Here is a 15,811-nt window from a genome sequence, read left to right as displayed (position 1 = left end):
TTCAGTCACAATACACACACACACACACACACACACACACACACACACACACACACACACACACACACACACACACACACACACACACACACACACACACACACAGGTTAGTGCTCCACACATGCTTGTCCCACACTAATCCGCCCCCCAGCTGCTCTGCCGTAGGGATCACACACACACTCTGGACACTTCAGGGGCGATGGCACTGTCGGACATATGAGGTGAGCTGTTCGCGTTTCTATTTGATTTTTAACACATTTCCATATAAGGGACCAGGGCACAGTCGTGTTGCGTTCAAATGACTCCGACTTTCCCGGTAGCTGTTGGCCGGAATCACACGGACGCCGCCGGACAGCCGCGACACTTCGAACATCAATGCGATCAATGGGCAAACATCTAAACATGTTGATTGTGTAGAATCGAGTCGTAGCCTGGTTCTTGTGGTTCTGATGCCTCTGGGTGCTGGTTGAAGCTGGTGGAGGTCGCGTTTGATTTTGAAGCGAGCAACTTGTGATCTTTACGGAAGCTTAACGTGACTGATCGATGCCGCCAGTTAAAGAGCACGTGAACGATTGAACATTTATCATAACGTTCCAGGAGGAAATGCCAGTACACGTGTTGCGGTGATTATTAGCATTAGCTGCTACGCTGATTCCGGCATGCATCTGTCCAATAATGGACCTCCCGGTGCTGTTTGGGTTTACGTTCCTCTACCCGCGGTTGTAGCTGTCAGCTGTGTTCTCCCCACCCACACACACCGGCTCCGCAATTCAACCGAGAGCAAGCCAACCCCCACTATCACGTAGCTGGCTAGCTAGGTGGCTAGCATTGCCGGTTGATGAGGCGTGATAGCGTTGCCGGGACTATGTTTGTAACCGAGGGATCGCGTCTCATCGCGGGGGTTACCTGCTTGAGCTAACCCGCTGGAGGATGCGCCATATGGTGGAGCTGTAAACGTCCATCAAGGTGGCCTCGTCACAATTGGATTAACTAACGTCTGTCACCGCCTTGGTACTGTCACAACATTGTAGTGGTTTGAAATGTTTCCTTGTGTTTTGTATACAAGAGTAGCCGGCTAATTACGTTAATGTTTTACCAATAGTGTCCTTATCCTTAGTAAATGGCAGTCACAGATCCTCATTAGGAGTCAGATTCTATGCAGTTGATGTGCATCTATAGTGTCAGTCTTTGTTGTGGATCTGTACCAATGTTACCTCTGACATTCAGCTTATTGTGTGCTTGTGATGGGGGGTATCATCTGTATAACTTAGAGGTGTAAAGCATTGGTCCCAACTGATTTCATTCGATTACTATTAATAAATAAGATAAACAAAACTGTCTTGAATTTACAAATAAGACTAAAATCCTCTTTGGAGAGCTCGTGTGTGTGTGTGTGTGTGTGTGTGTACTTGGCAGAAACATTGTTCAGGGTCCAGCAATTAATTTACATCAAATGATTATAGTGGGAAATGGGAGACGTGAATGGAATCATGAATGATGTCACAGTTGTTAATACAGTTGAAAGCAAAGAATAAATGATTTCCACCCAGTAGTATCTTTTTAAGGAGGAATACACTTTACCAACATAGGCATAGTCTATGAAACTGACCTCTGTAACCTCACTGAACCTTTTTTCTGTTGGTGCTTCAGCCAGTGAGGCAGCTTAAATATGAACAGCAGTGTATTTCTGCCCATTCCTTTCCATGTTGCTGAGCAGTGCCTCTCAACCTTGCCAAGTTGCCACCTTGAGCGATGTGCTGTGTTTCCCAGTGCACTCCAAAGCTCAATTAAATGAAGCCCTGACCCCTCTGGTGGTGACCTTTCCAACACGCAACCAATCAGCTGTGCCGTTTCACAGTTACCTATGTGAAATAGGTGTTGGCTCTAGACTACTACTACGTTTGCAAACTTAAACTGAAGTCAAATTCCTCTATCCTTCCATTCTCTGTCCATTATTCGTGCTCAGGGTTAGGGAACCTGCAAACACCACACAGTCGGACCAGGTGTGAATGAGATGCCCTTTAAAAGTTGGCTCACCTTTGCAAAACAGGCCTTTGAACAAGTGGAAACTTTCCAACCTTAGCCGTATGTACCGTTTGCCAATTGCCCCACTTGAATCAACACCACTGCTCTGTATTAAGTAAACAATATTGTGTTTTTTTGCAGTGATAAAAAGGTGATGAATCAATAGGAGCCTTCAGTCAGACCTACGGAAACAGAAGTGAAGGAACTGCCTATCAATGGCTAACCCCTCCCCTGGGCTTCATTTACTGTGTTAAGAGGAGTGAGAGGACCAGAAATACTGCAGCGAATTGTCATGGAGGACACCCAGCCCAAACCTACAACCCCAGAGCCGAGCCCAGCGCCCAGCCCAGCACCCAGCCCAGTGCCCAGTCCAGCTCCCAGCCCGGTACCCAGTCCATTGCTGGACAGAATTGCGATTCCTGGACCGAACCATGTGGAGGTACAGTAGTTTCTTGTTGTTTCTTCTTTCTCAAGTTCATGTAGTTTCTTGTTATTCAGTATTAAGGCCTCTGCAATGAAATCTAGCAGCAAAGAGTATCAATATCAATAGATATGTTCTAAAATGAATTTGTCTTTGAGCTGTTAAACTACAGAAAATGATATGGGTGCTGTTATGGCAATGCTGATTCTCCAATTAATCTACTTTGCCGTGTTATCAATTTGTTGTTATATTGCTGCACTGTAGCCTTGGACTCACTCTATACCTCTAATGTGAGAATTCATTGGACAAAGTGCCACAAAGTGAAGAACACAATATAACAATGCCTGTGGAAAGAATAACAGCTTTCTGGGAATGACATTTATCAGCTTAGTTGGGCAACATATCGACTTATTCTCCAAGAAACGGCAGCCTTTGCCCGACTGGTATGACATAGCTCTGTGTCAACAAACTGATAGGGCCATACTGATAGTCTCTGCCAGGGTGTGGCTATTGAGAGGCTACACTACAGTTTTTTCTCTTTCGAATTAAAATCTTAATATGCCCTGCAGTTTGATTATTAAACTGCTATAATTCAATTTATTTAAGATAACTTGTAATTTATTTTATCTTTGTTAATGTCACAGTCAAGGGATTGTTTTATGCTTTCACGTTGAATGTCTTTGGATGTGTACAATATAATCAAACAGGGAGTGGGGTGTTTCTTTGCTGTGAGTGACTCAGCACCACAGTAACAGCAGATCTATGTGGGTTTGCTCCTGCTGATGGAGTCTGACGATGTATATATGTGCAATATTATACCCACAGAGATACTAGACGGCATGAAATTGTGTGTATATTCAGTGTTGATATACTAAAACCTAAATTTAAAGGATCGTCTCGCAAATTGAGTGATGCGGCCATATAAAGGTACGATCTCACTGCGGTGCTTTTGGAACCTTTTCCCTTAAGTGAAAAATAAGTTCTTAGAATGGCCATGATTTCTGCCTGTCCACTGTGTAACATAACCATATCGTCTGCTTTCCTCAGCACCTAAATGTAAACCAGATCCAGGTGGTAGTCCGACGCGCCTCCAGTCCCAATGTCACCGAAGAAACCACCTACTTCATTCCACGCAACCCCGTGGTGGACGCCGGGACAAACACAGAGCCTCCACTCGTCTGCTGTCCGTTGCTCCACAGATTTTGCCCATGTCCTCCAAGAGGCCTCTTTGCCTCTCTGGTGACCAAACGTAAGAGACACACTTTGCTCTTGGATGTTAAACCCATTCTGTAAACATTGGGAATGCTTGGATATGACATGAATGGTCTGATTCTTCTCTTAGAAATGAAATCGAAGCAGCAATGACATTAATACATATTGTAATATTGCATTGTCACTTTATATAATGAGGATTCAATTGAGTACTTTGCCTCAGTGGTCATTTATGAGAAACTAAATGTCAGTGTTGTTCCCCTTTGATGGATACAGAGGACTCTTAAGAGCTACTTGAGAATGCCATGACACTTAACATGATAACGTTCCCTTACAGAAAGCTGAGGACGTAGTGCCACAGAAGCAGGGTTTGGATCTGATATATTTCATGATGTGGTTCTTCTCTGTCCTGTCCCCTCCAGTCCTTTTGGCATCGGTGCTCTTCGGAGTGGTGTGGTCCATCACAGAGGACGAATGTCTTCCTGGAGGTAACCTGTTTGGCATCACCGTTCTCTTCATCTGTGCGGTCGTCGGTGGAAAACTGGTGTCCCTCATCCGCCTGCCCAAACTGCCCCCCTTCCCCCCACTGCTCGGTAAGGCCGGCACTCCTCTGTTTATACTTTATGTGCTGATAAAAATGTGCTGAGTCTTTATAAAATCCTTATCTGCATATGTGTGTATTTGTACGTACTATATGCAGCACATCAATGGTTAAACTCCTCTAATGTAACACTTGACGCCCATGTTGACGGTTATCTTCCGGACAGTGAGACTGATACCGTGACGCCTTCACTGTACAATCCAAAACCTTCTCTCCAGTAGTTCCCACTGTATTTCTCACTGTTGCAGTGTTTTGATTACGAGGTCACGTCTTTCAGCAGGGATCAGGAAACATTTCCCAGCTGTTCACAGCACGAGTGTGTTATGGTGACTGCTGTGCTGTGTTGCCAGTGATGTTTCAGGGATCCTTTTTTCCATGGAGGGAGAGACTCGCTCGCTCACTCACTCACTTACTCGCTCGCTCGCTCACTCACTCACTCACTCGCTCGCTCGCTCGGTCGCTCGCTCACTCACTCACTCACTCACTCACTCACTCACTCACTCACTCACTCACTCACTCGCTCACTGGCTCACTCACTCACTCACTTACTCGCTCACTCACTCACTTACTCACACAAATGCTTTCTATTTGAACGTTTTTTCTTTAGCCATCCTCCTTTCAAATATATTCACCATTTCTTCAGGCCCTTCATACTCTTAAGTTCAGAAACCATTCAAACATTATTCAGGCAGTCAGTCTTCAGTCCTTCAGGCCACTTGGTGAGATAAATACAAAGGAAATCTACTGGCAAACTCATTTTGTGACTTTGTCTTCGATTAAAGCCCTTCTAAGATAAAATACCAAGGAATGTGCAGCCACTCCCTGATCACACATAACTTTATAAGGGTAGTGTATCTTTTGAAATTGCTTATAATAAAGACTGCTTGTGAAGTTAGGTTTCATCCAAAGTTTTCCTTTGGACTAAATCAGTCTGATTCTGTGGTCTGAAGTCTCATTTGTCACTACTGGAAGGAATGTGTGTGAGTTATTGTGTATTGCAGTGTGATATTGTCAGTTTCATGGTTGTTAAGTGTTTTCTGCTAAAGGTAATAAAGACATGAGATGTTTTGTGGCAGGGCAGGATGGTGGTCATATTCACGCTCTGAGCCTCACAGAGTCTTTGGTTTCTAAATTGAGATGCTTGAGTTCAGAAAGCACCGGGTGAGCACTCTTATTGTTCTTCAGCAGAGAGGGAGAGACGGCTGGATTGCCTAGTCAGTAATATCACCTTTCGTCTCTCTCACGCACGCTCTGTGTTGTGTTTCAGGGATGCTGCTGATGGGTTTCCTACTGAGGAACATTCCCGTTATAACAGATGGTGTGAAGATTGATGTCCGATGGTCTGCCTCCCTGAGGAACATCGCCCTGGCAGTCATTCTGGCCAGAGCAGGTCTGGGATTGGATCCTATGGTATGTCCAGCACAGACAGAAAGATTGTCTTCTAGTGTTTCCTTTAATGCTTTCTCAATAATCAAGGATCTGATCAAGGATGATTTAGAGAAGCATTGTCAGTTAGTAATCAATCAGATAATCATTTCCCACAGCTACTGTATACACACCATTTCATTTGTCAGTGTTATTGAATCATGTATTTGTGTTGTCAGGCTCTGAAGAAACTGAAGTCGGTGTGTGTCCGTGTGGCAGCTGGTCCCTGCTTGGTGGAGGCCTGCACTGTGGCTGTGGTCTCTCACTTCCTCATGGGCCTCCCCTGGGTGTGGGGCTTCATCCTTGGGTAAATACACCACCACTAATTCTGTTTCCCTCTCTATCGAGGTACCCGTTCCATTGTTCCTGCCATGAATCAATAGCATTTCCTCTTTCTGTTCCCGTGACTACTTCTCGTTTTTTACCGCGTTGATTTGGGCTCATTTGCCGTGTGAGCAGTGTCTGTCGCGCTCTCGGGCAGAGGCGCAGTTCCGCTGGTGTTGCAGAGGACATGACAGGTTTCCAGTCTTTAATGCATGAGGAAGAAAGAAAGTGTCTACAGGAAATGTGAGCAGACGGCGCCTAGAAACCCTAGACAAACTTAAAATGTTCAGTCAAAGAATCCGTGAGAAAGGATTTCAGAGAATCGAAAGGAACAATGTCGCATTAAGGTTAAATAGTATTAAAAGTTACATTTGAGCCTGCGATGCCCTCGGGAACAGTGAGGGTTCATCTTACAACATAAAGAAAAAGACAAATTCCCATATTATGACATCCGTATAGACGTTTGTACAGTTCCTGAATCATCATGTGGTTGTTATGCCACAAAAAGAAGCATTGACATTGCAGCACTGAGCTTGAGGTAACAAAACTGAATGAAAGTGTCTGGAGCAGCCAACAATCAGCTCAAACCCATATCAGTCAATGCGGTTTGGTGTGCTTCCTTGCAGTGTGAAACCGACAGACATTTGAAAGAAGAGATAAAAGGTTGAACTCTGACTGACTCCAGGTGTGAAAACAGCCTTTCATGATTATCTGGTGTAGAATCAGAGACTGGAGGTTTGAGTAAAAGTCTGCAAGCAGGAAACAGAGTAAGGCATCATGAAAAGAATCAATTAAAGTGTTAAATACCACAAGCTGTCGATCCTCCGCAGAGGCTCTGGAGCTTTTCTCTCCGAGAAGTTTTGTAGGACCAGTTACCAGAATAATTACTCCATCTTCTTCTCCCTGCAGCTTTGTGCTGGGAGCCGTGTCTCCGGCGGTGGTGGTTCCCTCCATGCTGCTGCTTCAGAGGGATGGTTACGGTGTGGAGCAGGGCATCCCCACGCTGCTCATGGCTGCCGGCAGCTTTGATGACATTCTTGCCATCACGGGCTTCACCACGTGTTTGGGCATGGCCTTCGCCACAGGTAGCTCATCCACCACATGTTGAGGGCCCATGGAAAGATTAGAAGAACTGAATGCCATGTTCCTTTTTTGAAATGCAACATCAACATACTGTATCTCCAGGGTCGTGTATCTAAGCAACACTAAGCAACACTGTACTTCTCTCTCCAGACACCAGAGAGTGTCAGTATGCCGAATGCAGTTTCAGACACAGCCAGTATGTGTCAAGCCTCTGTGCACTCAGTATGTCACATAGGAGAGGCTGTATAAGGAGATGCCAAACGACAGTCAGAACATTGGATGTTTACATCATCGGGCCATTAAATAGTCTAATTGCTCCTCTGTATTTCTGTGTTCTCTCCTATCTTCCTCTCTCAAGGCTCCACCTGGTACAACCTGCTGAGAGGCTTGTTGGAGGTGGGCGGTGGTATGGTTGCTGGCATTCTCCTGGGCTTCCTTATCCAATACTTCCCAAGTGTTGATCAGGTAGGCATGCATTAGTGGCGTTACCGTGATATAATCCAGGTTTATCAAAGCTCTGTCCTAATTCGTTAAAGCAGAGAACCTGCGTATAAAACATCTCAGGCTCGAGAACCGATGCAATGAAATGAAAAGCTCTTGTTGTGAGAAAGTTTAGCATTACTGAATTTAATTAAAGGTAATGATTATATGTGTTTTTCTGGCAGAAACACATGGTGATGAAGCGCTCTTTCTTGGTGCTTGGTCTGTCTGTCTTTGCCGTGTTTGGCAGTGGAGTCGCTGGGTTTCCCGGCTCTGGAGGCCTCTGCACACTCGTGTTGGCTTTCCTGGCTGGCGTTGGCTGGGGTACAGAAAAGGTAACACACACCCACACACACACACACACACACACGCAAACACATACACGCACAAACACATCTGAGGCACTTATTTCAAGTCATAGTAATTTACGCATTCTCTTTCATCATCACAATGTCAGAAATATATGTTTGATACAGAAGTAGTTAACTGTGTGTGTGTGTGTGTGTGTGTGTGTGTCTGTATTTAGGCCCGTGTGGAGGAAGTGGTTGGGTGGGCGTGGGATGTGTTCCAGCCGCTGCTCTTCGGACTAATCGGAACAGAGATGCGAGTCTCTGAGTTGGAGGGACACACAGTCGGTGAGACCACACACACACACACACACACACACACACACACACACACACACACACACACACACACACACACACACACACACACACACACACACACACACACACACACACACACACACACACACACACACACGTAACAATATCATACAGGGGGAGGAGAGTTATGTCCCTGTCAGATTCAAATGTTGCCGCACAGATGTAAATGTATTTGAATAGATAAAAAAGAGCCCTTTCATTATTCCTTGGGTTTGTGTTCACACTGGCATTATCTCACACACAGCACATTCATCTGTTCAAAAGCTCCAGTTCCTCCCAACGGAAAACCCACATTTTGCCAGACAGGTTGACCTGATAATGTGTCACAGTAGTTTTGGTCATGTAAAACAATGTAGTCTCTATTTTCTCTTTCAACATGGATTCCACTTCATGATTTCGATGAAATGCTATAAATGCATGGTCCGGGTGCTGTATATATACTAATCTACTGAAAAAGTATTCAACCTGATCAAGTTCCTTTCGAAATTTGGCTACACTTTAAAGTTAGAGGAATAAAAGCCAAGCTAAGTGTGTGTAGATTACATTTCCACTCTACAGGTTTAGTGGATGAATACATTTACAGCCATTGAGCACATCTCTTTCCTGTTTGTTTCATTCCCTTGCGTTTGATATAGATGATGAACGTTTGATATGAGACCGATATTCTTCCTTTCTGTAATATTCTTCTCCATATGTGTGTGTAGGTCTGGGTATAGCTTCTCTGCTCATCGCCCTGCTTGTTCGACTTTTGTTCACTTATGTCTGTGTGCTTTGCGCCGGCTTTACCCTGAGAGAAAAGATATTCATCTCACTTGCGTGGATGCCAAAAGCCACAGTACAGGTACGTATGCCAGTAATGACTCGAGTATAGACTGAACATAATAGTGCAGTATGAATGAAGACAGCTTGAACACTGATCTTGTTCTTTTGCCCTTCAGGCAGCTATAGGCTCTATAGCTTTGGACATGGCCAGAGCCAAGAATGACATCCAGCAGCAGAAGTACGGCATGGACGTGCTGACTGTGGCCGTGTTGGCCATCCTGCTCACGGCGCCTGTAGGGGCCCTTATAATAGGGCTCACAGGGCCTCACCTGCTCCAGAAACCCAAGAACTCGGCCTGGGGTGAGCGAGTCAAACACAATTTATCAGCTTCTCTCTTAGGTAGGTAAAGTCCCACATTCAACACTTCAACTCAGCTCCGCACCCCATGCCGTCCCAAGCTGTCCCCCCCGCTGTGCCACCCTGCCGTTAGTTTTGTCCAGGTAGTTGAGGTCCTTCCCACTCCACATTTGTGACAGTGATAGCTTTAGATTTCTTGTGTTTACACAAGGACTGAGTTGTTCCCATTTCTCGTGTGGTCACACCACCGTTGCATTGTTGGTGTCAAATTTTTTTTTTAAATGTAAAAGTGTAGTAGATTGTAGCTTGTGTGTGGTCTGGTGGGATCGTAACTTGTTTTGTCACTTTGTCTTGCTCCTAGGTGCTGCAGCAGGATCTGATGATGACAATGAAACTCCGATTACCTATGAAAGTACACTCTGACACTGCCTGTGCTCCTCCAGTGAGCAAGGACGCCAAGAGACACCCACATGCTTTCACACCTCAGATATTTTAGCTAGCTAGCCTCCCGGTGGCTCTTTGATCTGCTGGTCAGCTCTTGATGTTTGTTATCCTGCAGGAACACATGATGTCTGTGTATATTTATAGCCTATAGGGGCGTCCAGCTTCCAGGCTGCTACCAAATGACCCACATCTGTGTGTCTGCACTGTCATTGTGTATGAACGGGTTAATGATCAATATACTTATTTGGTTGCAAATGAATGTTTACTCACATTAGTGTGGGGCATCAAGACTTTTTACTTTTTGTATTTGTAAGGGTGGATATTGTTCCACCCCGTCATATTTATTAATATCAAAATTTTGCCTCGTTCTTTTTATTACTACATTTCTGTTTGCAATTTATTTCTACTTGAAATTGTAGGTCTGTGTTTTGAGTTGTAAGCAGTTTCCTTTTACGCAGATTTTATTATTGAATGTACTGTAGTCATAATTTATTGTTCTACACTAGTGTACACAGTTCTGACATACATGCTTTAGGCATCCTGTGCTCAGCAGTATCTGCACAGTTATGGGTGCTGTCCATGTGCTTTGAGATGTTTTTTTATGCAATGTAGTTTGTCTTGTTTTTAAGAGAGATCTGTGTTATTTACAAAACTCACAAGATCCAATCTTGTGAATCAAATCACCAAATCCAATTTTATTACGGTTAAGTTTATATATTTTTGTTTATATTTCCATGACCTCTTTTGAAAGGGTCTTACATGTAAGTAGGTATTTATGATAAATTTACAGAATTTAGTTTCTTACCAAAAATTCAAAGCAATAAATAAAATATGTCTCTTGTAGAGGTTTGATGTTTTAAGTCATTTTATTTATATAATATTGAATCTTAATTCAAATGCAAGATGTGGGTCCTTTACACACACAGTTATCTGGGAAGTCTATCAAGTATATGCAAGAATGCAACATTCCTGCCTCCAAAAAAACCTTTCAAGTGTATAATGTTGCCAGTGAGAGCTAATCCTGTTTGGTCTGTTTTGAATGTAAAGCTGGGTAGAACAACGATTAACTATGGCCCCTAAAATAACCATAATGACTCCACACTTCTGTGTGTCAGCGCCTCAGCATACTGTTTGCTTCCCAAAGGGAGGATTTATCACAAAGCTGCTGAACTGCAATAAGCTGCACAGGTGTTTTGTATTTTTTCAGGTCACAGTCTATGATTTTGTATGTCCTTGATTTATCTCTGTGTCCCATTTAACTTATACCGACTTGCATTTTTACACGTAGGACAAAGAGAGAGAGCAAACGTCCACAGTTCAATTGATTTCTGACCATGTTTACAGCCTGCAGGCTTGAAAACAATCCTACATTACATCATATCCCTCACATACAGAACACAAAGCTTGAGTTATTTTCTCTAAATGTGTTTAATAGATTTACCAGTGATAACCTGATGGTCCCCTTGGTGGACAGCATATGTATCTTCTCCGCATTTGTATTTAAATATACATTAGACAAATGTAGAAAGTAATCTAAGAACTTAATTATGTTTAACATTCATTGAAACTACAGTACACGCTCACAACAACCACCCAGATGGTTAAACACATTGATGATTCCATTTCAAACGCAGGAGAGACAAACAAACTGCTTCTTTCAACAAATGTTTTACAAGTAATGATACAAAATATGAACTCTGACAAGATAACCCACTTATGTTTGTAGTATTGCTGATGAATTCAAAACTTAACAATTAAGACAAAAAACCTACAGCTGTAAATTTTGATGCAGAAGTTACTTTCTGAGTCATTCATCAGGAGGAAGTGGTGATAAAAAAACCCAATGTACTGTATAAGTTTTGCTCAAGGGAGTGACGGTATGAAATGTTTGAAGGCAACCGAGGTGATATATTGCAAGACTAAAGGTGTCACTTTAAAGGAATTGAACAAAATGCATTTGCAGTATATTAAGCTATTTCTGATAAACACAATAACTTAAAGTATATTTCACATCCTAAAAAGATAATATGTTAACATTTACGCTTAACACAAATAATTCTAAGTAAGAAGAGACAGTGAACGAAAAGATAGAACCTGACAAAGAACCAAATACCATCAAGGGGAATTATCCTCAGAATATCTAATGTTTTCGAATTTGTTGGAATTTCCTACCTTGCTATCCACATCAGGACACATTTAAGTCAGATGTGTGTTACATATTCAATCATTTCATTGGTCAGAACTGCCTTTTTCTCCCCTGATGGATCAGATTAAAAGTCTTTGTAAGTCACTGCAATCATATTTTTCAAGTTTTCTCTATCAAGTGGTCCCAATGATTTGGAACTGTGTAAAGACTGGGAACAACAGATGTGCTTCAAATGACATTTACAGCCAGACAAAAAAAAGGCTCTAGACACAGAACAGTCCTGGGAATAACTACTGCAGGCACAAAAGAAGAAAAGGCTGTAAAACCTTTTACGTGGTACACAGTCATTAAAGACCGTAGGGATCTGATTTTTATAAGTGAACGGGACTGAGACCACTGGAAGTCCGACATCATGTGGAAAGGCCCTTCCTGAAAAAGACAACACTCAAAATGCTAAGAAATGAAAACAAAAGGCTGAGGAGGTGAGAAGCAAAGTCCCATCGGATTATTATAGAATCTTCTTCTTCAGTATGAGCGGCCCCACGTTGTCTCCAGTAAGCTCGTTGTGCTTTATGTGGGACTTGTCACAAACAGGAAACTAAAAAAGGAAACAGCGCTATATTAGCTGATCAGTGACATACAGAAGCACTTCCTGGTTAATAACAGTGCAGTGGCGTCCTCAGCTTACCGTTTTGGAGCGCCAACAGCGACAGTAACACATATTTGTGCTTTTCAGGTCCTCGATGTCTATCTCGTTGACCACCTTTGGGTTCTCCTTCTGGATCTTCAGATTGATCAGGCTGTCTTTTTGCTTCTTCTTCTTTGGTAGGAAGGGACGAATAGTCAGATAGCCCAGCAAGGCCAAGATACCCAGGAGAGGCAGCAACCGGAGCCACTCGGATACTGAGAACACAGGATTAGGTGGTTAAACTCAAACACACAATATAACTGTTTAAAGTCTACACCACAACCAAATAATTATAATTTGCAATGACAGGAAAGCTAGGTACAGAAAGTGCTGTATGTATGTGCACTGAGTATAATACTCTGCTTACAATCGTGCATTCAGTGAACCCAAAAAGTAAAGAACCACCAAAGTTCTCTAAAACCACCTCAGGCACTTTTTTCGAGGTGTGTGTTCTCTCAATACCCCACCCATTACATGACGTGACACGTCTTAGGGCATTTACACCTGCATTTGTATGTGGAGTTCCCCTATCCGGTTACAATTCTGATACTATAGACACAGCACAAGTGTAAACAGCCTCTTATCATCGAGACACAAGATGCATGGAGCAACTGAATCTGATCAGGGTCCAAGATTTCTCTCCTTTCTGCCCAAAAAGGCAGATCAACTCCATTCTGCAAACATACTGATACATGATGGGCCTTGTCCTCTGCTATGTGAGACTGGACTCTTCTGCAGGCTCACACACAAGGCCGAGCTCACTGCCCTGAATCATGCTCCATCACTGCTAAGTCCAATTTCACGCTAACAAGAACTGGGGATTTCACAGCGTGTCCAGAGAGGTGGCCATCTTGCAAGCACCTTTACAGATCCCACACACACACAGACACACTGAGGATTAACTATGAATAGAGTCTACAGCGTGACCATTAGCTATGAGATAGACCTAGAATTATACATAATACTCTTATGGAAATCAAATTTCTGTAAGGATTTATATTCGGTATAAAAATGTATAAAGCTTTTCTCTTTCATGCTCCACTGACTGATTTAATTTAAATCTTTTATGATAGCACGCCACATTCAGGAGCAGGTTTCACTTCAGGCAACTTCTGACTTCAAACGACAATGAGAGCAAAACCTTACTGCCATATTTCACCAGCTCCTGTAATCCTGCACAAACTGCTCCTTACATTTTCATCTACGTTCTTTGGTTTGGGTTTTCTCAGAGTGGTTGTCATGCATCATTAATGGACCTGCCGCGTCGTTTGTCACAGGGGCATTTCAGCAATGCCGGGCCAGCTCTGCTTTTGAAGGGCTTTTTAAGGCTATTTTTAGGCTAAATCTGACACTTTCCAAAGGTCAAGTTGAGCTCGTCAGCTACAAGATGAGCTGTTAGTGGGGGTTCCCAAACTACTCCTGTAATCCTTTATCATTAGCCTTCAAAGTGAGCACATGTAAATTGATATTTATTTATATATACAGTATCTATATATATATATATATATATATATAGTTGTTGTTGATTATTTTAGTTTTTATTATTTTAGTTTATTTTAGACTTTCATTCCTGAACAGTTTTAAATAATTAATAACAATGAAATCAGCTTTTATGTCCCCAGTATAACAGGTTCTATGAGAGTGTCTAATAGATCGATATATTGACAAAACAACATTAATGGACAATATTCACCTGTGTATCAAAATGGCATTTAAGAAGGACATTAAGAAGGGTAACATGCAAAGTGAATGTAATAATCAATTATTACTTGAATTGTTACTGTCTAATTAAACTCCAAGGGAAGTTTAATGATCAACTTTATTGTTGGAATGTAAACACAAAAACACTGCCTTTGCATTTGTAGTATTTGGGCCATCCTGGTCAAAAACAAATTACGTGAAGTTTGTAAAAAACAGATGGCAGCCAATTTCTCACTATATAGATTTAGATTTTTGATTTTGATGACTCTGTCTCAGTTCATTATCATCTCTCATTATTTTATCAGTAATCTGGCATTTGTCCGGTTTCAGGTTAATCTAAGTCATAGAGTGGATGGGACCATGTCGGTTCATCTGACAGACACCAGTGTGATGTATGGAAACAGGCGATTTAAAACTTTACACATAATCAAACATTACATCTAAGCATTACCATCATACCTACACATCACCTGGTAATCCTCATAAAGAGCGAGTTGGTTACATATTGAGGAAGAGGTGGGTACGTTTACACACATTTGGGTCATTGAAGTTTCCATGAAGCCAACTGACCACGATACGACTAACATTAACACGAATAACATTAACCTGAATGCTTCTTTGCACTGACATCATTTATTATTAATTAATGATAGAAGTGTAGTGCTACATTCCCTACGTGCATAGGATGTGTTGCATTAGATGTAAACACACAAATGAGTGACACACCAACTTGTTTATGCAGACTTTTTACACCACTTAAACCCAATGAAACTCATAGAGTCTGTTCCTAAATGAGATGTACAGATTTTAAGGATCGTTGAGACAGAAGCTAACTTTACCACTGCAAACTCTGGAGGCTTACAGTTGTGATCAAATGGTTGATGGTGGAAATAACCAAGACGTGTTCGGGTCATGTTAATGTTAAGAGGCTTACGGCACATAATGGATAAGTATGGGCGACTTTCAGTAAGAATGTTGTCGGTGAATTGCTCTGTGATCAAAGTGTCCCTGATGGGTTGAGAAGTCAAAAGCAGTCAGCTGCTGTTCACTACCTGTTAATCTTGCAAATCCGCCGATGGTTTCCGGGAGGGGAAGCTTCTTGAGGTAGGCAGGAAGCTGGACTTTTATTATCCTGGAAATGGTTTCTAAAACCATCTTGAACTGGTCAATATGCAGGTTTTGTGTTTGAAGTGGATAGTTCCTGGGGTTGGTGTCACTGCGTTCATTTCTGAGCGCAACTTGCCATCGCTGCGTAAACTCGCCTCAGAAACCTTGAGACTAACTAGAGGAAAAGCGTAAAGGTCTTCGTGAATAGATGTGTGACGCTGGGGTATCCAGCCAATCAACGCCAGAGGAGTTGGTGAGATCTGATTGGACGACTAGAAGTCATTATTTAAAGTGACATTACGCTATTATTTTCTGGGCACGAAATGTTATGACAAAATATGAAAATCAAATCCAAAAACAACTTGCT

At 42.5% G+C, this 15,811-nt stretch overlaps 2 protein-coding genes across 6 annotated transcripts; one reads left to right on the top strand and one right to left on the bottom strand.

Moving 5' to 3' along the window:
• The first annotated feature begins 16 nt into the window (after positions 1-16).
• Positions 17-10,625, top strand: LOC142994594 (sodium/hydrogen exchanger 9B2). 5 transcript variants are annotated; one of them, XM_076145335.1, is made up of 14 exons: positions 261-1,011; positions 1,967-2,085; positions 2,167-2,464; positions 3,494-3,695; positions 4,081-4,251; positions 5,527-5,669; positions 5,864-5,991; positions 6,918-7,093; positions 7,450-7,556; positions 7,757-7,906; positions 8,098-8,206; positions 8,944-9,080; positions 9,178-9,400; positions 9,720-10,625. In XM_076145335.1, exons 3-14 carry the CDS (start codon positions 2,318-2,320, stop codon positions 9,779-9,781), a joined length of 1,755 nt encoding a protein of 584 aa, XP_076001450.1. In that variant the 5' UTR covers positions 261-1,011; positions 1,967-2,085; positions 2,167-2,317; the 3' UTR covers positions 9,782-10,625. The 5 variants fall into 5 exon arrangements, 4 of the variants coding, with proteins under 4 accessions (XP_076001451.1, XP_076001450.1, XP_076001449.1 ...); XM_076145336.1 differs by lacking the exons at positions 261-1,011; positions 1,967-2,085 and adding an exon at positions 17-221; XR_012961417.1 differs by having other exon boundaries at positions 261-2,085; positions 9,178-9,501.
• Positions 10,626-10,847: 222 nt separating this feature from the next.
• On the bottom strand, positions 10,848-15,613 carry cisd2 (CDGSH iron sulfur domain 2). Its single transcript, XM_076145339.1, has 3 exons — positions 15,390-15,613; positions 12,637-12,851; positions 10,848-12,546 (listed from the first exon to the last, which is right to left on the bottom strand). Exons 1-3 carry the CDS (start codon positions 15,490-15,492, stop codon positions 12,457-12,459), a joined length of 408 nt encoding a protein of 135 aa, XP_076001454.1. The 5' UTR covers positions 15,493-15,613; the 3' UTR covers positions 10,848-12,456.
• Positions 15,614-15,811: the final 198 nt, after the last annotated feature.

Source organism: Genypterus blacodes, unplaced genomic scaffold (assembly GCF_046128005.1).
Source record: "Genypterus blacodes isolate CSIRO-AG114 ecotype Tasmania unplaced genomic scaffold, CSIRO-AGI_Gbla_v1 ptg000030l_1, whole genome shotgun sequence".
Lineage (NCBI taxonomy): Eukaryota > Metazoa > Chordata > Actinopteri > Ophidiiformes > Ophidiidae > Genypterus > Genypterus blacodes.
Note: the sequence above shows the minus strand (reverse complement) of the source record. Positions and strands in the feature narration are given on the sequence as shown.